Source organism: Schistocerca nitens, chromosome 12 (genome assembly GCF_023898315.1).
Source record: "Schistocerca nitens isolate TAMUIC-IGC-003100 chromosome 12, iqSchNite1.1, whole genome shotgun sequence".
Lineage (NCBI taxonomy): Eukaryota > Metazoa > Arthropoda > Insecta > Orthoptera > Acrididae > Schistocerca > Schistocerca nitens.
This window is the reverse complement of record NC_064625.1, coordinates 155,183,529-155,206,893: the sequence shown is the minus strand read 5'-3', so window position 1 is coordinate 155,206,893 and position 23,365 is coordinate 155,183,529. Positions and strand designations below refer to the sequence as shown.

The 23,365-nt window shown below is 38.8% G+C and overlaps 1 protein-coding gene across 1 annotated transcript in view; it reads right to left on the bottom strand.

The window, feature by feature from the left end:
* LOC126215376 (intermembrane lipid transfer protein Vps13) overlaps positions 1-23,365 on the bottom strand; it is a 442,186-nt gene that overhangs the window by 176,085 nt on the left and 242,736 nt on the right. Inside the window, exons 38-41 of the mRNA XM_049942070.1 lie at positions 20,553-20,714; positions 17,552-17,709; positions 10,663-10,780; positions 1,982-2,206 (exon numbers count right to left, since the gene is read on the bottom strand). Coding sequence (XP_049798027.1) covers positions 1,982-2,206; positions 10,663-10,780; positions 17,552-17,709; positions 20,553-20,714 — 663 coding nt within the window. The remainder of the gene's footprint in view (positions 1-1,981; positions 2,207-10,662; positions 10,781-17,551; positions 17,710-20,552; positions 20,715-23,365) is intronic.

Here is a 23,365-nt window from a genome sequence, read left to right as displayed (position 1 = left end):
TTAAAATCTGAATACACTGGAGAGATAAAAGAATGATTCTCAGTCCAAACAGAAATTAAAGTACAGAAATAGATATCATTGGGATTAAGATAGATAGGAGAATAAGAAGAGATGTCTGACAAGACTGTCCTCACTCTCCATATTTAATTTATTTATTCATGAAAAGTGCAATAAAAACCACACAAGGTGGCAACAGAGTTAAGAGAATTAATGGTAGACAAATACTTTGTATTTCATTTGCTCATGATATAAATAGTATAGGTTAAACATTATGTCTGATGCCTTGGACAACCACAAATGGAAAAACACAAGAGTAAAATAATGGTGATAAATAAATAAGAGCAAATCTTGAGATACTAATACTAATGCAAGTAAAGTAATTTTGTTACTTGGGATGAGCAGTAACAGGTAACAGAAACACATTGGACATTAAAGGAAGAACTGCAATGACCAAACAAGCCTTCAGAAATGAGAGTAATTTATTATCAAACAACCAGCTAAAATAGAAACAATAAAGAAATTCTGCAGGACATCTCCTGTATTTGGAGCACTTTAAATTATGACTTTGAAGATGGAATCTGAGAGAAAAGAGAAACATTACAAGTAAATGAGATGAGTATATGGAGAAGATCAACAAAAATCTCTCAGACTGAAAGAAAGTCCAATGAACAAATTATAAAATTGTTCATGAAGAATTACTTAGTTTCATATTCTATGAATCATTTGTAGAATTGAGTGCAATGATGTGGAATGGGTCACTTTACATTCATATGTAAATATGGCAACATGTCAACCATTTGCAAAGAGTTTTTTTTTATGTAGATGTAAATAAGTAATTCCTATGCACAATGTTTTACATATAATGTAAACATAAATTGTGCTACGGAATAACAATAGTTATCAAAGAGAAACTTTTTCAGTTTTCAAATTTAACACTCCTGTTTGTCAGATGTATTGTATCATTCGGTATGTGATGAAAAATTTTGATTGGTACCTTTCCTGGTTAAAAAGCCAACCTAGATTGTGGAATAATGAATGTAATTTTTTCTTCTGGTGTTATGTACATAACTGTTCCTTCAGAACTGAATGGAGTTATTTTCAACAAACTTCATGAGAGAGACAAAATACCTAGATTCATGAACAAATATCAAGAAGATGATTGCTGGTGAGCACCACATAATATCCTTATGGCAGGTTTTTAGCCATCAAAACTTTCTTTCCCAAAGATGAGAACACTGTTGCAAAAGACATTACTGAATAAAAAAACACAAAATGTTAACGTTCTCTTTTATATCTCCCCAAGATTTCTGATGATGCAAACTGCAAATATGCCTTAAATTAATAGGGTTAGGAATTCAAACATACATTTTTTGCAGTTAAAGTTCTCATCAATATGAGCATCTAAACTTTTGAGGTTTCTGTCCTAATTATTATATCCTCACTGTGTGTTACTTTTATAACTGGTGTAATACCTCTAGACGTGCAGACCTGAATTTTAAGATTATTATTGTGGTGCTCGATATATGTTTGTGTTGATTAAAATACCTGTATCACCTAAAAAGCAATTAGTTCTGCTTGTTGGATATTAAATGAAAGGTTACATATTACTGGACTTGAGACAGAACCATGTGGAATAATGTAAGTGCTTTCTCCTCAAACAGAAGAATGTCCCCTGCAAAAAGATAGTGATTATAACAAGATACACAGAAGAAAAACTAAATTAATTGGATCCGTTATTTGACCTAACAGCTTCATAAAAAAATCCAGGGACAATAACCAACAGGCAAGTCCTAGGGACCTGTATTGTAAAGTGACATCAGTGGAATAAACCAGACGAATCACAATCAAATTGTAAGAACGGTGAGAGAGAACGACGGTCACATCGACAACTCTTTGGCTTTAGCACCTGAAGATGAGGCAACAAATCAATCGCATCCACACTAATAGACAAAAGTCGCAATGTCTCGAGTCAGCCACTGACCCTGATGATGATGACGGAGCTGCCCGGCTCGGCAGTAGCCACCTGTGCGCGGTGGCCCGGCTTGAGCCGCGTCTCCTTGGCAGTGCCCGCGAGGCAGCAGACGATGTCCACGGGAAGCAGGTTCTTGAGCATGACGGCCGGCCGCAGATAGATGTTGTAGCAGGAGCTCGCCACCGTGTGCCGGCTAGTCTGCTCGAAGTACACCTGCTCCAGTTCTCCCACAATCTGTAAATTAGCACCAGTTAAAATTGCGGTGCGCTTTAGCGTGAGAGACGTCCCAAATATATGACCCAGGGAAGAAAGAAATTTAAAAACGGCAGTTCCCCTGCAAACAACAAAGCTTAGCATATACTTATTCTTGAGGGGCCATTTGACTTATTCCTATGAGAAAATTGAGAAACCCTTGAAATTACAGAAATTATTTTTGCACATCATGTTGCACTGGTTGTATTCTGCGGATACTGCAGAGTGGGGTTTCTACAACGTTTCAGTAAGTATTTTTTTTGAGTTTTCCATTCAGATCTAATATCCAGGTCATTTATGTACAAAATTCATAAAATATATACTAATTAACACAAATCTGATTGTCAGTTTTTATGAAACATGCGTAACTTCTTATTTCTAATTACATATCCCACACAAAATATAAATTCTTAACTACTGATCTTTTAAAAAAAGATTGATAATAAATGTTGTTTCAATAAAAAAAGGCATTACAAATTAATTTTTTTGATGTTTATGTATTTTATGCTTCACAAAAATGCTCATTGAACATGCACCACTGTTTACAACTTTGCATCAGCCAGGAATCAACCCAGATCATCCATGTTGCAGACGAGCATTTTACCACAGAGTCACATGGCCAGTCAACAAACTGACCATGCATTACTGAATACAGATACTTGGAAAATTTTGAAGTTTATTTTCTCAAGAATTTTTAGAGCTACATCAAATTTTTTTGGAAAATTAATATCAGAGTTCTGAACTTCACGTACTATACACCACGCACAAAAAAATTACTAAAATATGATTGCCATGCAGTCTCTTTGTTATACAATAAGTGATGACTTGGACAAATAATTAACTATAAATGAATATTTTATGTGGTGTTTATTATAACAGCAATTAACAGGGTGTTTTTCCTTGGAAACTTTATTTCAGTTCAATTGCATCTTGTCAGAGACAGAAGACAAAGTACGTTCCACTTACTGGAGGAAAAAAGAGAGAGAGAGAGAGAGAGAAGAAATTAATTTAAGGAATGAAAATAAGAACCCACTGAACAGCAGAAGAGCTGAGTCATTGAAAGTTATTTAAAACTGGGAACTTTACTAGCATATTCCCCTACATACAAACATGCACACCTTCCCAACCGAATTAGCATATTCTGCACATATGCAGACTGAAGCAAAAAATGAAAATTTGTACCGAGGCCTGGATTCTGCCGAGGTGCTATTCCAAAACAGTTGGAGAGCCCTTGCTCTTTGGTTCCAAGATGGCCGCCGAGTAAGTGACGCCAGAAACCATTTCCAGAAAGTTAAGTGATTTATACAGGAATATAATTTAGTTTAACGCCGACAACAAATTAAATACGTGCATTAGTGTATCGTTTAGTCTTGCCATTAAAGGTTTGACTTTTCTTTGCGTATTTTTTCAGAAAACACGAAAAGATCGTAACTTCGCGAAGTCGCGCTTAGGCTTAAATTTTGTAAACGTGTTTGTTTATTGTTTCACGGTAATTTAACTAGTTTCTCGGTAACAAATAAGTAAACTACCGTAAATAGCGTATAACTTCATTGTTTTAATACAGATTTCAGAAAAACAGCGTAACTTTATATCAAAAACTCGCCCATATACATTTGTTTATAGGCCTAATTCTCGTAACGTTTTTGGAGAATCAAAGTTAAAGTACCTCGTTTAATTGTCCTTTTTTTCATTCAATCGAGTGAAATATATAATAAATAGCGTATACCTTCATTGTTTTAATACAGATCTCAGAAAAACAGCGGAATTTTAAATCAGAAACTTGCTTATATACATTTGTGAATAGGCTTAATTCTTGTAACGTCTTTTTTGATTTTCGGTAATTTAATTGATTTATTCTAGCTAAAGTATTATTTTTGCCATGAGTGAGAAGTGCCTGACTTGCCGTAGAATTGTTAGTTCCGGGGTTTGGTGTGATGGATGTAGTAGTTTTTTTCATTGGGGGGATTGCAGTGGCGTGGGTGTTGGGAAAGTGGATCAGGCTCATCAGTGGTTATGTAGGATTTGCAGCAGAGATAGGAAAATAGTGGAACAGGAGGGGAAAATTGCTGCCCTTCAGGCTGAGCTAGATCAGGCTAGGGAAGATCTGGACAGGTTAAGGAGGGAGAAGGGCATAGAGAGGTGGGAAGTGGCAACAGGTAGCAGAAGGAACAGGCCTAGAACTAAGTCTGACAGTTTTGTGGTGAATGTCAAAAATAAGTTTGACCTGTTGCTTCAGTTAGAAACTGATGAGCCTCAAGCAGAGGTAGGTGTAGACAGGACACAACAAACTTTCAATAGGAAATTGAAAAAGAATGTAGGAAAGTCATCGAAAAGGAAGAAAGTTTTGTTGTTAGGCAGTTCTCATGCCAGAGGTGTAGGCCAACTTCTGCAGGAGGAATTAGGACCAGAATACCAGGTCACAAATTTTTTCAAACCAAGTGCTAGTCTGGATCAGGTGACAGAGGATTTAGGTTCACTCTGTAAAGGATTTACCAGGGAAGACACCGTGGTTATTGTGGGAGGGCCAGGGAACAGCATCGACAGAGATCCTGGGTACAGTATAGAGTGTGACCTGGTAAAGATTGCGTCGGCATCGAGACACACCAGTGTTGAGTTCGTATCTGTCCTGAGACGCCATGACCGGCCTCATTTGAACTCTTCTGTTGGGAGAATTAATTTGGAGTTGGAACAGCTGCTTGGGTCGGGTGCGGGGGCTCATATTGGTGTGGTTCCTGTTGATTATCTCAGTAGGTGGGACTATACCAGGCACGGCCTACATCTCAACAGGAAAGGGAAGGGGAAACTGGCTGGGGTAATAGCAGGAAATTTAAGGGGGGGAGGCACTGCCATGAATGGTAAAATACCAGTGGTTACAGGTGTTGGAGCAGCACCTTTTTTAGGATAGGTAAGACAGAAAGATGTCAAGTTCTACGAGAGGTCAGGATTGAAACAAATCTTCAGTTTAGGAAAGAAATTAAACAGCACAATTCTAGCACATTGGATCACCAATCACAGCTATCAATTATAAATTTTCACCAATCACCAGAAATTTTATCTCCACCAAGTTGTATCTCAGTCCTAGGTAATTGCATTGATGAATTAAAGTCACCCAACCCAGTTGACATAATCTGCCTCTCTGAACACCGTGTGACCACAGGTATAGGAACTAGCCCTAAGCACAATGAGAAACTCAGACAGGAGAGTACTGCAAATGTTAGAATAAGGAAAGGTTCTCATAAAAGTATAATTAAAAATAATGTAAGTATATTTCATCAAAATATTGGGAGTTTAAAGAATAAAGTAGATGAGCTTCTGGTTTGTTTAGAAGATTTAGAAGCTGAGAATGAAATAGATGTACTATGCCTGTCTGAGCATCACATTGTTACTGATATGGATAAGGTAAATGTAAGTGGATATAAGCTCTCTGCACATGTAAAGAGAGAAAATATGGAGAAAGGAGGAGTTGCCATATATGTCAAAAGTTATCATTGTGCAAAAAGTATAGAAACAAAAAAGTTTTGTGTAGAGAAACATATAGAAGCATGTGCCTGTGAGCTTAAATTAAATAAAGGCACATTTGTAATTGTAACTGTATATAGGTCCCCATCAGGAAATTTTCATCTATTTCTGAAAAAATTTGGACTCCTTGTTGTGCTATCTGTCAGACAGGGGGAAGCAAATTATTATTTGTGGGGACTTCAATGTAGATTCTCTGAAAGAGGGTAATAGGAAAAATGACCTTGAAGTATTACTCGGTTCTTTCAATTTGACACCCGTTATTGATTTTCCTACTCGGGTGGTAAAGGATAGCAGCTCACTGATAGATAACTTCTTTATAGACCAACATAAGTTTAACCAGATAAATGCTCAGCCTGTTGAGAATGGTCTTTCTGATCATGGTGCACAGCTAGTTACAATATATGACATAGCTCCATTCAGCAATACTAAACAGTCCTCCAAAGTAGTACGTCCAGTCAACGATTTAACAATTGCAAATTTCAGGGAAAGCCTACAGCAGTTAGACTGGGATGAGGTGTACCGTGAACCTGATGCCAATTTAAAATATAATTTATTTCATGACATTTTTGTAAATGCATTTGAAAACTGCTTCCCCAAGAAAATAGTTAAATATACTCGTAAGAAACCTTGTAACAAACCATGGCTTACTAAGGGTATAAAAATATCTTGTAACCGGAAAAGGGAAATGTATCTGACAGCAAGAAAGAGTAGTGACCCAGAAACTATCAAAAATTATAAAAACTACTGTGTTATATTAAGAAAAGTTATTAAAAAATCCAGGAGTATGTGTATCATGTCTGAAATCAGCAACTCTGATAATAAAATTAAAGCAATTTGGAATATTATTAAAAGAGAAACAGGTCAACCAAGAGCAGAGGAAGACAGTATTACCATCAAATTGAATGAAAACTTTACGAACAAAAAGTCAGAAGTTGAAAATATTTTTAATAATCATTTTCTAAATGTTGTGGCTATAGTAGGATCCAGGTGTTCATTAGAAGATGCTAGGCTGTTAATGGAAGAGGCCATACCTATGCAATTTGATACAATTGAAATCTCACCCACTTCTCCCTCTGAAATTAGGAAAATAATAAACTTGCTTAAAAGCAAAAACTCACATGGAATTGATGGCATTTCCAGCAAAATACTAAAAGCTTGTTCTCAACAGATAAGTAAGATTCTCAGCCACCTGTGTAATAGCTCTCTGGAACAGGGCATTTTCCCTGATAGACTGAAATATGCTATTGTTATACCTTTGCATAAAAAGGGGGATAGATCTGATGTCAACAATTACCGTCCAATTTCCCTTCTAACAGCTTTATCCAAAATTTTTGAGAAAGTAATGTATTCAAGAGTAGCTTCACATATCTGTAAAAATGAAGTACTAACAAAATGTCAGTTTGGTTTCCAGAAAGGTTTTTCAACAGAAAATGCCATATATGCTTTCACCAGTCAAATTTTGAATGATCTGAATAACCGAACACCACCCATTGGGATTTTTTGTGATCTCTCAAAGGCTTTTGATTGTGTAAATCATGAAATTCTGCTAGACAAGCTCAAGTATTGTGGCATGAGTGGGACAGTGCACAAATGGTTTAATTCGTACCTAACTGGAAGAGTGCAGAAAGTTGAAATAAGTAGTTCTCATAACATGCAAAGATCAGCACATTCCTCAAACTGGGGAACTATCAAGAATGGGGTTCCAGAAGGGTCAGTCTTGGGTCCTTTGTTGTTCTTATTATATATTAATGACTTGCCATTCTATATTCATGAAGAGGCAAAGTTAGTTCTCTTTGCTGATGATACAAGTATAGTAATCACACCTGACAAACAAGAATTAACTGATGAAATTGTCAATACTGTCTTTCAGAAAATTACTAAGTGGTTCCTTGTAAACGGACTCTCACTGAATTTTGATAAGACACAGTACATACAGTTCCGTACCGTGAATGGTATGACGCCATTAATAAATATAGACCTTAATCAGAAGCATATAGCTAAGGTAGAATATTGCAAATTTTTAGGTGTGTCCATTGATGAGAGATTAAATTGGAAGAAACACATTGATGATCTGCTGAAACGTTTGAGTTCAGCTACTTATGCAATAAGGGTCATTGCAAATTTTGGTGATAAACATCTTAGTAAATTAGCTTACTACGCCTATTTTCACTCATTGCTTTCATATGGCATCATATTTTGGGGTAATTCATCACTGAGGAATAAAGTATTTATTGCACAAAAGCGTGTAATCAGAATAATAGCTGGAGTCCACCCAAGATCATCCTGCAGACATTTATTTAAGGATCTAGGGATATTCACAGTAGCTTCTCAGTGTATATACTCTCTTATGAAATTTGTTATTAACAACCAAACCCAATTCAAAAGTAATAGCAGTGTGCATAACTACAATACTAGGAGAAAGGATGATCTTCACTATTCAAGATTAAATCTAACTTTGGCACAGAAAGGGGTGAATTATACTGGCACTAAAGTCTTTGGTCACTTACCAAATAGTATCAAAAGTCTGACAGATAACCAACAAGTATTTAAGAAGAAATTAAAAGAATTTCTGAATGACAACTCCTTCTACTCCATAGAGGAATTTTTAGATATAAATTAAGAAAAAAAAAACAAAAAATATTTAAAAAATAAAAAAAATAAAAAAATAAAAATAAATAAAAATAAAAAAACAAAAAAACACAATAAAATAAAGATGTTATATTAACTTAAGTATGTTGTTAAATTAACCTAATTATGTCATGTATTGGAAAATTCGACTCGTTCCACATCATTACGAAATATCGTATTCATGATCCATGGAACTAGTATTAATCTAATCTAATCTAATCTAATCTTGCGTGCTGTTTGAGCTTAGGAGCAATACCAAGCGGACTGAGGTGTGAATGGGAATTTGGCAGAGGAGGGAGGTGCACTAGGACAGCCGGTGCAGTTGTGCAAAGCTACTGTGCCAGTGTGGCATACCGGTTAGTGCATCTGCCAAATTTTCATTCGTTGCTTCAGTCTGAGACCTGAAAATGTCTCTGGAGCCATATAGTGTCATTTGAATCAGCATAGTTTACGTGCCATTTGATGAACCGGCATTTGCAGCTTTTCTATTACAGGGTGTATACGAGGACAAGGAAAAAAAACAGCGGATTTCCCGGTTACAATTACACTTTCTCCCACGTGAAAATACACTTTTTACGTGTTAAGTGACAGTATACTTTTTCTCGGAACTGTAAAACTTATCAATTTATAGAGATTGCAACACGCTTTTGAAAGCCAGTCGTAGTTCATGTCACGTGAACTCGCCAGCCGATACAGCGGATATTCAAAGCAAAGGACGCGTCATGTCGTCAGCCGACAGCATTATCACTGTTAAGTAGCGCATACACACAAACAGGAAAAGTTGATGGTTTAAATTAATAAGCAAAGCTTTCACATACAATATTGGTATCAACGATTAATAAGCTGCAAGAGAAGCTTAACTTTCACGTATAACGTTGATCATCTTTGCGCTTGTTACATTTTAAGATACATTATCACACAAATGAGCCAGTAAAATTTTTAATAATGACATAAATGTATGATCTTCTGGGCTCAAAATTTTTCTAAATGGTCATCCTCAAAGAGTTGATTTTTAAATGATAGTCAAATGCTATGTGATTAAACAAATTCAATGCACATAGTTCATCTTGGGTAAAAGGAAATTTACTTCGAAAGTAACACTTTTCAGTCAATAATTCACAATATTTTCCTGTGACCTGTTAGAAAGAGGTTCGTTTCAGCAGTTGCCAGAGACGCCAATTACAGGCGTCGCACCGCTTGTGCAGCTACGATGATGCAAGAACCCCGAATGTTTGTACGTGTAAAACAATAAAAGATCTTACGTTACGTCATAAAAGAAACAAGACATCAGATGATATTCCAAGAGCATCGGAATTTCGTGAACCATAATAACGTGCACAATTCGGTTTAAAATGTGCATTTGTACGTCCAGATTCGGTTGTAAATTTTCTTGGAATACCAGTACTGTATTATTTCATTTTTTGTTCTTTATTATGGCATACTGCCATACTTACAAGAAGACGAAAACATGCTCTTTTGAAATGCAGAGAACAGTTGAAACTAGCCATTAGTGTGGAATTAAGCATTTCGTTACAAATAAGTTGACTGCCTCAGCGGAAAAGATTAATAAAAACCACGTTTCTTTAGCAAACAGACAAAAATAACTTCATTGTTCTGCAAGGCGATTAATGCTTGACTGAAATTGCCGCCCGGGGCAGATACCCTGATTCGCTCCTAGTGAATATGGCAGCTTGCACCCTACAGTAAAATTTTTCCGAATAGCATCTTGTCGGTACTGCTTATATAGCTAACACACACACACACACACACACACACACACACACACACTTCAGTAGCCAGAAGCGGGAGAAGGTACTACACACACGCGACGCAACTGCGCATGCGCATGGGCCCACACGCAACTGCTCACATGAATCTAATGTAAACAGTTGCAACGTCACGCTCATCGGAGGCAATTTGTTGTTATGAAGCATTGCATAGTCTTCCCAAAGCCTCAGACACATTTTGCTGATGGCAGGAGCACTGTTTTGCTGTTGTCCATGGCACATTTCTTTTGCAACTTACGTTTTATTTTAGTTTTTTTCTCTCATTCATGTTTTATTGCTGCAGTATTATTATGCAGTAGCGGGATACAGTAATATCTTTTGTTTGAATATTATTTCTTACCAGTCAAAATGACAAATTTAACTGAAAACTAAAACAAACAAAAAAATCCCGGAATTCTAAAAAATTCCCAGGTTTTTTCTGGATCTCCTGGTTGTCCCGGGTTGTATACACCCTGTATTAATATTAGAGGGTTGTTTGTTACCTTTACTCCTTAAACAACAAACCTTCATAAAGAATGGGTCCTTATCCTTCTTGTCTTTTGGTTCACACTGGAGCATCTTGCTGTGCGTCAACATATTCTGCAGTTCCTTCCACACAAATGGTATTACTGAGACAGTGTACCTGTAATGATAATAATTATTATTACATTAAATTGCAATGAAGCTTCCATGCTGCTGTGGCAATATACAGACTACAGTTATACATAAAATCACTGAATTTCCTCTAATCCTACAATACATCCAGTTTCACACTGAGGTGTCCCAGGCTGGATGTTTACGACTTCTCTTAGGGCTCTTCCACTCAGCTTTCGGAGTTCCACGCCAGCTTATTTAAGGTGGCCCTGGCACTACTGTACTGCTCAAAATTCTCCTGCACAGACATTACTGCCCTCCAGGCCTGTAATCACATTATGACTGGTTTGGGTCCAACACTACAGATTAGGCCTTACCAAGATACAGCCTGCCTCTTGCTTCACCTTTCTGAAAATTGTTCAAAATTCTCCTTACTCAGGAGAGGACCTCGTTTGCCTTGCGAACTATCCCTCTCACATGTAGACCCCAATCCAATCTGGTGCAGATGTCACTCCTCCAGAAACCTATCTCCCCCTCCCCACCCACTTCCTTACATATACTCAAATGTTGCTAGGATTTACTGGAGCAGAAACTGACCGACTATTGCTAACGCTCATACTCATTTCATTCGTGTTTAATCACTTCTCTATTGTTGCAAGGTCATTGTAGGGAGCCTCACAGTCTCTGAAGTGCCCCATTTTGTAATATACTCATAAAATCAGTGGGTGTCAAATTTTCATCACACACGGCCTGCCCCAGACGCAATGAGAATAAGCAGTACAGCACCACATGAACACAGGCTGATGTCCTTCTCAATCAAATTCAGTCGAGTGTGTGACTGAGTTGACATGAAAATAAAACCGGAAATGTTTCATCTACTGTTACAGGTAGACTCCAGTAGGATAGTTATATGTCTTGCTTGGCTGTTACACACTGCAAGCATCTCAAAATCCCAATAGGACGGTATGGGCAAAGAGGAAGATTGAACGCTTGCTGTTTGGAGTGTATAATTTTACTTTTCATTTCTTATCACCAACTGTTCTTGTGAAAACTTCAGCCACAGTGTAGTGCTGCTCACACATTCAAGCAACACTCGAAATTTCAGCTAAAATTAACAAATTGCCTTCCGCATCCTGCAATTGTTGCAGTATAAGGAAAATGTTGTCAATGCATCTCCGTGTCAAGTTGAAGGCAGCCAACAGGAGGATAGTGTATGATAGCCAATGAACAGCTGTTAACTAGACACATTTTTATGCCGTTAACCTCTGCACCTTCTATGTTAAAATGTTATTAATGATTTAGTCTGAAATACAATCCTGAGTGTAATGACTAAGATACAAATTAATTACTCACACTGTGTGGCTTCCCCACTCTTTTTACTACTTACATGCATTTATTTCATTAATATGCACAGTATTTCTGCACTGTCCCAGTTTAATTATTATTATTAATGATTTTGTCTTGAACGCATAACTTACATTGTGGTGACAGACTGATTTGTAGTGTAACTTTATGTCTAGAGTAGGTTGGAAAGTGTCAGTTTAATTGAGAGTTGGTGAAGTCACCAAATACAAAAGGAAATTTTGGTTGATGATACAGGGTGATGTGCAGAAATTTTCTGTTTACCTAAGTCTGGAATCTTGCAGTATGTTCATACATCAGCAACAGAAATGCTAAGTATGTCAAAAACAAATAATGAAAACTTGGTGCCAAATTAGACAAGCCTGCATGTTTAATTTTTTTCAGATTTCTCAAAAACAGATGTTCTAGAATTAATTAGCAATGCTGGTTCTGAGAATTGCTTTAATTTTGTTCTATCATGTCAGGAGTCATCACAAAACAAGATCTCATACTTTAAAGATTTAAGTAATTGAGTCACAGGTATTAACTTAACATTTCAGTCAGGATTTCTGTTTTCTAATTAATGTTTTATCTTTTGGCATATACTAAGAACCCTACAAGTAGTTCTATTAGTAACATTTCATTTTTGAAGATTCCTTTCTTTTGTTTCCTTGCAGAACCTTTATCTTTACTGTCCCTCTTTAAAATCTGTCAATTGCTCATCAAACTTTTATTCCTTCTTCCCTGGTACCTCTTCCTCATCTCCCACCGTTTTGCCGGACACTTCCTCCTCGGGCTTCACTACCGTGTCACAGACATTCGAGGAAGAATTCAATACGCGAGTGTACACCTCGATCACAACAACAGAGTGATTGACAGTCGAACATGTGAGGGGGCGATGTTGTGCATTCAGTTTGTCTGTGCACACAATATGCCTGCTGCGCTAACAGCTCGACTCTTCTATTCCAGATACATTCGGTTGCTGCCCATTAAAACACAGGAAAGTGCTCAGCAGATTAGTAACAGTCTCAGCACTTGTCTGTGCACTTTAACTAATATAAAACATTCTGTCATGTAAAAGAAACACACCACACACAGAAACAATAAAAACGAATCACTACTGTCAGGTACCACAAGATTTGCCTGCAACTGGAACCTGAAGTAGCGGAGCGATTTGACAACAGTGAACAGAACAGAAGGCATGAGCAAGATCATGCTCTGCTTCATCATTGCTGTGGTAACTGTCCTGTAAATAAATAGCTGTCAATCACTCCATTTTTCTGATGCAGCTATAGGCTGTGGAATTTTACACTCTTATTACAACTAAGCATCCCGAAATTTTTAAATGTGGTTCTGACAATGTTCTTGTAACTTCTATGTTTTTTTTATTCCATAGGATGTTTCAGTAAGAGATATGAAGGCAGTCCATGTATCTTTTTCACTAAAATTAATGGTATTCTCAAATTTGTGATCTTTCAACAATTTGTGAATTAAGAGGACAAACAAAAATTCCAGCATTCAATGTTTCTTGAAAGATTAAAGGAAATCTCAAAGGAAAGGTACTAAAAACATAATGCATCTTGTGGAAGAGCCCTTAAAAACTGTTAAATGAAGTTGTGTTTGTAGTAACAGAAATAATATTTCTGTGTGTTCCTATAAGTAGTTTATGCAAGATGGTTTTAGTTACAGATACAAAAGTCTTCAATCTGACTGCACCCTTACAGTAAAAAGTTTTGCCTTTGGCCAGGTACCACACTCATAAAAAGCAGAGCATTTTTGTGTACACAGCTTGCTGTCCTAATATATTATGAAAAAAACTATATGTAATAGAAAGAGACTGCGAACAGTTTTGAAATTAGCAAGAATAAGTCCATCAAGGACATATATTTATTTTCAGTCATCTGATATCATGCAGACTGGTGTTATTTATTGTGTGTTTCTGTGCTCCTGCAGACAAAGTGCTTTCTTTTTTTGAAATATTCTATTTGACAGCACATTGTCATATAAGGGATCCACGATCCTTTATTCAGCACTGTGTTTATTCACACAGGTCTGAAGTGCATATAGGTATCCGTTATCAAGGTACAAAGTGCCAAGAATTCTGTGTCAGTGATGTTTGTTTTCAAGTAATTGAGGGATAGACATCTGATAATGGCTGCGATGTCCTTGTGACAAAATCTGTAATTCCATTGACTATAGACAAAGTTTACTTTTAACAAAGAGATAGAGGGGCTGGCCAGTACTTACCTCAGCTCAGTACAGCCGATAGATACACAAAAAACAGAACCAAAAATTTACGTTCCTAGCTTTCGGAACAAATGTTCCTTCATCAGGGAGGAGAGGGGGGAAAGAAAGGGAAGAAGGGAAAGTAGATTCAGTTACTCACAACCCAGGTTATGAGGCAACAGGGAAAGGAAAACAGGGAGGGTAGCAAGGATGGAGGCATGGTTGTCAGAGGGAAGCCAAAGATATTCTACTGTAAGTACTGTGCCAGCTTCAAACCAAAGAGGATGCATACAGAAGTAAAGAGGTATATAGTATAAAGATAAACACAACTATGTAGGATGAAAAGATTTGTGAATGGCTAAAGAGGAAAGGGAAAGAGGAGAAGACTGAAGAGTAAATGGGAGTGAGGTTGTTTAACGTAGGTTCAGTCCAGGGGGATGGCGGGATGAAAGGATGTGTTGGAGTGCAAGTTCCCATCTCCGCAGTTCAGAGGGACTGGTGTTGGGTGGGAGAAGCCAAATGGCACATATGGTGTAGCAGGTTCCTAGGTCCCTAGAATTATGCTGGAGGGCATGCTCCGCTACTGGGTATCGGACATCTCCTAGGCGGACAGTTCGTCTGTGTCCGTTCATGCGCTCAGCCAGTTTAGTTGTTGTCATACCGATGTAAAAGGCTGTGCAGTGCAGGCATGTCAGCTGATAAATGACGTGTAGTTTCACACGTGGCCCTGCCTTGAATTGTGTATGTTTTACCAGTAGCGGAGCTGGAGTAGGTGGTTGTGGGGGGATGCATGGGGCAGGTTTAGCAGCGGGGTCGGTTACAGGGGTAGGAATCGCTGGGTAGAGAAGGTAGTCTGGGAATATTGTATGGTTTAACAAGGATGTTACGGAGGTAAGGGGGCGACGAAAGGCAACTCTGAGTGGTGTGGGGAGAATTTTGTCAAGGGATGATCTCATTTCAGTCATATCCCTGGCGGAGTAATTTGTTTATGTTTTCGAGGCCAGGATAATATTGGGTGACAAGGGGGATGCTTCTGTGTGGTCTGGGGGTAGGAACATTGTTGTTGGATGGGGAGGAATGTATTGCTCGTGGGATCTGTTTGTGGACAAGGTCTGCAGGATAGTTGCGGGAGAGGAAAGCACTGGTTAGGTTATTGGTGTAATTGTTGAGGGATTCGTCACTGGAGCAGATACGTTTGCCACGAATACCTAGGCTGTAGGGAAGGGAGCGTTTGATGGGGAATGGATGGCAGCTATCAAAGTGAAGGTACTGTTGTTTGTTTGTGGGTTTGATATGGACAGAGGTGTGGATGTGAGCTTCAACAAGATGAAGGTCAACATCCAGGAAGGTGGCTTGGGTTTTGGAGAAGGACCAGGTGAAATTCAGATTCGAAAAGGAGTTGAGGTTATGGAGGAAATTAAGGAGTGTTTCTTCACCATGAGTCCAGACCACAAAGATGTCATCTATAAACCTATACCAGGCCAGGGGAAGCAGCTGTTGGGTCTTCAGGAAAGCCTCCTCCATGCGGCCCATGAAGAGGTTGGCATAGGACGGAGCCACCCTGGTTCCCATGGCCGTTCCCCTGATTTGTTTGTAGGTCTGGCCTTCAAAAGTGAAGTAATTATGGGTGAGGATGAAGTTGGTAAGTGTGATAAGGAACGAGGTTTTTGGAAGATCTTCGGGTGGGCGTCACATCTTTATATGAAATTTTCCATTAATCATTTAAAGTTTACTTTTATTAAGAATGGATACTGTAGAGAATTATGAGAATATTATACAAGTAAAGATTACAGCAATGTCCATGTCTGCTGCACCAATATTAGAATGCATACACAAAATGGGTACTGCATATGCTGACAGAAGACTACAAACAGCAATGAGTTGATTCTTTCCATGAATTTCTTTGATGTTATGCGGACTAAAAGAACAACTTCTTGGACTTAATTCTCACAGGTGATGAAACCTGAGTATTTCTTTGTACAGTGAGGCAAAACAACAGTCATGAGTGTGCTGGCAACCCTTTTCACCCAAGCACCAAAAATTCCAACAGCCAGTCTACCGGTAAAGTCACGGTAACTGTGTTTTGGGACCAGAAGGGAGTACTGTTGGTCGACTGACAGCTGGGACAACAATAAATGATTACGGGCACTTTGAAACAATGAAAGAATTCAGAAGGGCAGTTTGGAACCAGAGAAGAGGAATGCTGATCAAGGCTGTAAGCATTCTCCGTGACCCGTGTGTCACCTATTATGACGTAAAGCACTTTATACAGGTATGTGTGGTATGCAATAGTCACAATGGATCTGTCACCCTTTCAATGAGTGTTACCTTTAACAGATCATGTGAATATATGGTCACCTTTCTTGAGTATCCTTGTGGTCTGGCTACTCTACCCCACAGATATGCATGAACTACTTTTTTCTGCTGACTTTGTTTCCTTGAGGGTGGTACGGAAAGAAAGTATTAACTATTCAGAGCTACTCAATGAATTTTACTCATTCATTAACACTATTCTGTGGTTTTTAACAATGTTATGAAAAGGAAACTTGCTACTCACCATATAGCGGAGATGCTGAATCACAGATTAGGCACAGCAAAAAAGACTGTCACATTATAAGCTTTCGGCCCTCAAGGGCTTTGTTGAAAACAGATCACTCAAAAAAAAAAAAAAAAAAAAAAAAAACACACACACACACACACACACACACACACACACACACATTACATTTGCACAAACTACAGACTGAAACATGGACAGCGAATGGTTCCCAATTACGTACTTCTTAGTAAGTTATTACATATGTCACGATAATCTTTAGTTGTCCTGAAGGCACTTATGGAACAGATTATTCCTAAGAATGCTACATTACACTACATGATCGAGTGTCAATCTCTTGAAAAACTTTGGTTGAAACCACATCATCCCTAAGATGGAAGAACACTTGTCTGGATGGCAGTTCTGCTCTGACAAAGATGTTATGGAGATTATGTGGGAAAGTAAAGGATTCTTCAGCCTTTAAAATAAAGTAACTATGATAAAAAATAAACAGTTGTCATACATTTAAAATGTAGGAGACCGTAGTTTTTGATATTCTACAAATATACTGAAACAAAGTTGTATCCAGACATAGGCACGTTTCCACGCTCACCATTTTATCTCCTAATTGTGAAGTTCTCAGAGGCAACAAAGATTCAGTTACTATTTTCACACTTCAATCGTGTGAGCTTAAGTACACACAGATGCCACACTCACCCCTTGACGCTGAAGAAGAGCTCGTTGGTGGGTGTGTAGATGGCGTAGAGTGGCAGGTTGAGGGGCCGCCCCGCCTGCACGGTGCCCACGCGCTCCACCTCATTGCCCCGTCGCGTCATGTAGTACACGTCCACTGGCTCACTGAAGTGGTTGTACACCTGCAAAAATTTTGCAGTGCAGTTTCCATGTTTTCATGTTCCCGTTCACTCAATTTCTGAAAGCCTCGCAGTGAGAGAGAGAGAGAGAGAGAGAGAGAGAGACAGACAGACAGAGAGAGAGAGAGAGAGAAGGCTGATCTTAGAATGAGTGCCATCAGATCAATACTGGAGCTGCTTCTGCTCATCAGCTTGCTCAGCATCCTTGTCTGGTAGACATCATCACTAGCACTGCATTCATCAACTTCAGCGGGAGGGGGGGAACACTTCGCGCACACACACATATTCTGTAGAATGCTGTCATGACTGTGTTGTTTACCAATAACACTGTACTGATCTCAGAGATGGCAAATGCCTTTGAAGACCATTGTAGGGAACAGATAATGTCTTGAAAGCAAATTAGAGAACAGACATTTACAAATTTAAAATAAAAAATGTGAGGGAGGTTTCTGTAATAGTGTTGCCAGATTACGTCTCATGACGATAAGGGATCAGGTATGTAATGAAGCACTAAAAGTAGTAGTTGAGTTCTACTAGTTTGGCAACAAAATAACTGACAACTGCTGAAAGAGAGATGAAATAAAAGTAGATGGCCAGTAGCAATGAAAGCTTTTCTAAAGAACAGATTTATGTTAACATCAACTATAAAATTAAGTGTTAGGAAATCTTCACTGAAACTCTCTCCAGTGTGGTCTTGTATGGAAATAAAAAATTGCATTATAAACACTAAAGACAAGAAGAAAATACAAGCTTTTTAAAGGTAGTACCGGAGAAGTACTCTGAAGATGAGTTGAGTTGATAGTGACTAATGCAGTAGTATGCGATCAAACTGGGAAGAAATGAGCTTTATGGTACAACATGGCTGAACGAGAGAGGTTGACAGGATACATCCTCAGATACCAAGGAATACACAGTTTGAAAATGTAAGAAGCTGACGGTGGAGGTGGGGTGTAAAAATAGTATAAGGAGACCAAGTGATTAATACAATAAAGCAGGTTCAGTTCAATGCAGACTGCAGAAATTATTTGCACAGGACAGACAACAGTTGGCAGCAGCACAAAACTAATCCTGGGACTGGATAGTGCAATAATAACAAGAACAACAACAACAAACACCATGTGCATGTATTTCTGGAATAAAAAGGATGGATGTTATTATATGTATCCATATACCACACATTAATCCAATACAAGTATGATTCAATAAGTACCCTTGTTAAGATCAATGATGCCTTTCTCCACTAACATAAATTAGTGATAACTCCATTAAAAATGTGCTACTGTGTGGCAGAACAGTAACCATACTGGAAGCTCGATACCCAACTCGATACAATGATGCGTATGACCGTAGTATGTCTAAAAAACTACACAGACTTACTGGATCCAAACTCTTAACCATGTGTCTCCACTTGAACTCAGAAGGCAGGAATTCTCAAATACATATAAGAAGATACTGGTCGACCCTGAGCTCCCCATTTGTGGCAGTATCAAAAGTGCTACAACTAACATGATAAAATCGAGAAACCCAGCAATAAAGACACTGCAGAACACCTTGATGAAGGATTTGAAACAAACTATAAGTGGTAGCAAAACACATCCAGTAAGCACCATGTAAAGGCACTCCTGTAGCATTACTTTTCCTTAACAGAAGTAGTTGATACCAGAAATATATTCAAATTTTGAACAGGTTATCATCATCTCAGCTGTTTTTCTGAAAGAATTAATATGATTTTGTACATGATGTGTTATATTTCAAGCTAAAATCTATAAAAAGAAATTACTTTATTTTCTTTGCTACAATCAATATGTACTAGCTCTGTATGCACAGTTAAAATTATTTTTTTTAGAAACATTTGAAATTGCAAAATATTTGACACACTTAAAATTTCTATTATTAATTATGCAATCTGGCACTGTTTACTATTTTTATTTCTGGATTCAGTTATAAATAATAATACAAACTACTGGAAATTCATTTGCCAAGAAAGATTGTAAGTCCTTTGGAATACCGTTATTACTGCAGAGTGAAGTAGTAGTGGGCATGCCTCTGATGTGGCCGAATGTGTTTTTGTATTGTGGAAGAACACTGTAAATTCGGATTTGTTAATGTGAAAAATCAAATGACAGTGTGATATAGAAAAATGTAAGAGAATAAATTATCATGAAAACAAAAATATTGTAGGCATTCTTCAAAGTTAACTACTCCAGTTGGAACCAATAGAACCTAAAACGAAAAAAAATTTCAGCTTCAAGACTCAGCCCGTAGGCACGAAGAATTGGAGCCAACAACAAGAAAAGAAGAAAAGTAAATAGTTTACTGTAAATCTTACTCCTCTTGTATTTTTGAAAAGAGACTTTACCATCGGCAATAGTAGCGGAATCACCAAATTGTGGGAGGGGGAGATTATGACCACCAGGAGCAAAAACCTAACCTCAATATGCACTTTCAACCACCAAGCTTCAATTTGGTTTGGCATAAGTGGAAGGCATGACACAAACTGTGCAGTATGCGAGAACTCCCCCCCTCCCCCCCTTATAGTGTTAAAACTGCACAGCCCCTGCTCTTGCAGAAAACTACCCCAAAGCATCCAACATACTATGCAGGAGTGACCTTTAACATCATATTGAGGCAATGAAAATCATTTCCCCGACACTGATCCTGGATGTTGTTGATTGGATTGACAAATTACATTTACCATTATAAACTACTGTACCAAATAATATCATGTGTTCTGCTGCTGCAGCAGATGATTATGTGATAAGCAGTTAGAATAATTACTTCTTGTTGCATCAAACTGTATAGGAGAGCTCTAAAGCTGTTCCATTCTACAGCAGTGGCTTACTGACCTGTATGATGCTCCTCAGTGTGACTATGGTGCTGCTGTCATCCACAGTCACCTCCGACACAATTCCCCACGGATCGTTGCTCTCCCCTCGATGATTTAACGGGAAGTACCTTTTGTCCGCACGCACGACAGGAAGTCTTAGAATGCAATCCCGGTCGAGGACCTGTAACCGCAAACATTAACTTACATTCAAACTGGCCAAAATTTCTTACCTCGGCTAAAACAATTATCTGTTAGCATACTGTTGACAAAAACCCTTTCTAATTAGCATTAGTAAGTGTGGTTTTGTCCCGAAGATGAGAAATATGCCACTGTAGTACCAGTCATACCCAGAGTTTTATAAATGCAGCTATAGCATGGCATTAGCTTCCTGCTATTGTGGCTCTTGCGCTAGATTAACAGAAACGCGTAAGTTGCAAGACACAAAATTGTCACTTGGATTAAAGTTATTTGACTGCAATCTGTGAGTACTGTGACACTTTGCTTACATACGTCATGTTGTTACTGTTATTTATTCACGCAAAGACTATTCAAAACTACAGCAAAATAAAGATTCACTTTGAAAATTTTAATAATACTCACTACGTAAACAGTGTTTTCATATTACACTGATCATAAATTTTTGCATACACTTTTTTCAAGAGAAAAAACATTTTCTGCAAATTCAGAGGCAATTTCATTAATATTTTGCATTTAAAAATTAGTATTATTTAAAAATTCTCTCTTCATCGTAAATCTATCACACTTTTAAAAAATTTTACTTCAACGAAATAATGTGAAATGACTTAATTATTGGTATTACGCATTTTGAAAACTGATGCAACTAATCATCATCAGTCAAACAATATGCTACTGGCCTGAGGATTTCTCACGTGATAGAATCCACTAAGTTGTTCTCGATGGCCAGTGTTCATCATACGAGGCGAGGGTATTGTCAGAAGCACCCCAGTGGACTGTGATAGGACCACTTTCACTCACTCTATACAGGGGGAGAAAAATTGTGTCACGAAATTTTAACCCTGGATAGTTGATGCCAGTAGGAACCAAAATTACTAATGTTGTGTAGGTTGACAATGCACAATTTTTAAACTAAAACTTGGTGCCACAGGCTCCGATTGGCTGCGGGATTGCCCTGTTGTCGGATGCTCTGGACAACGAATGACCGCGAATGCTTTGCCTGCCACAGATTGCGATGTTTCCGAGGCGGCCCGCACACTCGGTGGTAGTGCGCTGGCCTTCCACTCTGGGTGCCTGGGGGAGAATCTGCCGGGTCCTGACACATCCACTGTAGTTTCACGATAAGACGTACCGGGAACAAACACATCGACAGCTGTTAGTTCATGTACACAAAGTCTTTTGCATATTGTTTCAGCACCAAAGAAGGCCTTTCTTTGTAGCTAGTACATTGTTTACTTAAAGCAGGTGCTCGAACGGGCGACCCTATGAGGTGACAAACTTGGTAACACTGAACGGTGTTTTGCCAAACTCTTTCAAAGATTCCTGGCATTTCCCTGATGTGATTAGCGGCATTTTGAATGCGATCCATTAATTACTCTTCTTTTTTAGGTGGTTCGCATCCGGGTGGGTGAACTAGAACCTCTAACAATTCCGACAGGAAAAAGTCCGGTGGGGTGAGGTCCGGTGTTCGCAGGGGCCACGTCCTACGAACACCTCTTCCAGTTACCCAGCCGTCAAAGAGTTCATTTAAATATCTGCACACAGCACGACTGTTACACGTGGGTGCCCCATCGTGCTGCAACCACGTGCGAAGCCGTACGTCCAGGGGAACATCTTCCAGCAGGCCAGGTAGAGTTTCTTGCAAAAAGAAAAGGTAATTTGACCCATAATATGAGGTGGTAGAAGGATTGGCCGAATCAGATGGTCGCCCACAGTGCCTGCTCAAATGTTGAGCGAAAATTGTTCCTGGTGTCTGTGGACATATGTGACATGAGAATTTTCTCTTGCGCAATAACGATCATTTGAAGTTTTGTAAAGGCCATCCAGATGAAAGGTGCAATTGTCGGTAAACAACACAATGGCAGGGGAAGTCGGGATCTCGTGCAGCACGTTGCAGAAACCACCGGCAAAATCCTAGCCTGTATTCATAGTCTGCCACGGGATTTAGGTCTTGGACAGGGTGGAAACTAAATGGATGCTGGCTGTCATTCCTCAAAACCTCCCAGACTAACCGATGTGTGACCTCCACGTCGTGTCCAACTGCCAGAGTACTTGTCATAGGTGCTTTCTCGAAGCACTCGAGAACAGTATCTTCAAATGCAGCATTCAGTCACGTTTGAGGTCTTATAGCATCACCACAGTATCCCGCTAATGAGCATGTTTCGCCAAGTCGCCGGTGAATTGCTGTCAACATTTGCCGGTGTGGGTGGCGTCTTGCCGGGTGCCGTTCCTCATACAACCGTCGAGCTTCGTGCGCCTTACTGTCGGCCAGTCCATAAACAAAAACCGTATCTCATTTTTCTTCAAACAAATACTGTGCCGCCATGCTTACTGTATGACTAAATCGTGTGTGTGCTCCAAACCAAAGCTTACATGTGAATACCTCTGACACGAGATGGAGACAAACAGCAAGACCTATTCGAGGCGTACGCTGGGGCAGTGAGGGGGGCAACAGACGTTTGCACGTGTGAACCGACAACCATAGCGCTGCCTGTCAACCGACAAACAGCAACAGGGCAACCCCACAGCCAATCAGAGTGTGTGGCGCCAAGTTTTCATAGTTTAAAAATTGCTCATTGTCGACCTACACAACATTAGTAATTATGGTTCCCGCTGGCATCAGCTATCCAGGGTTAA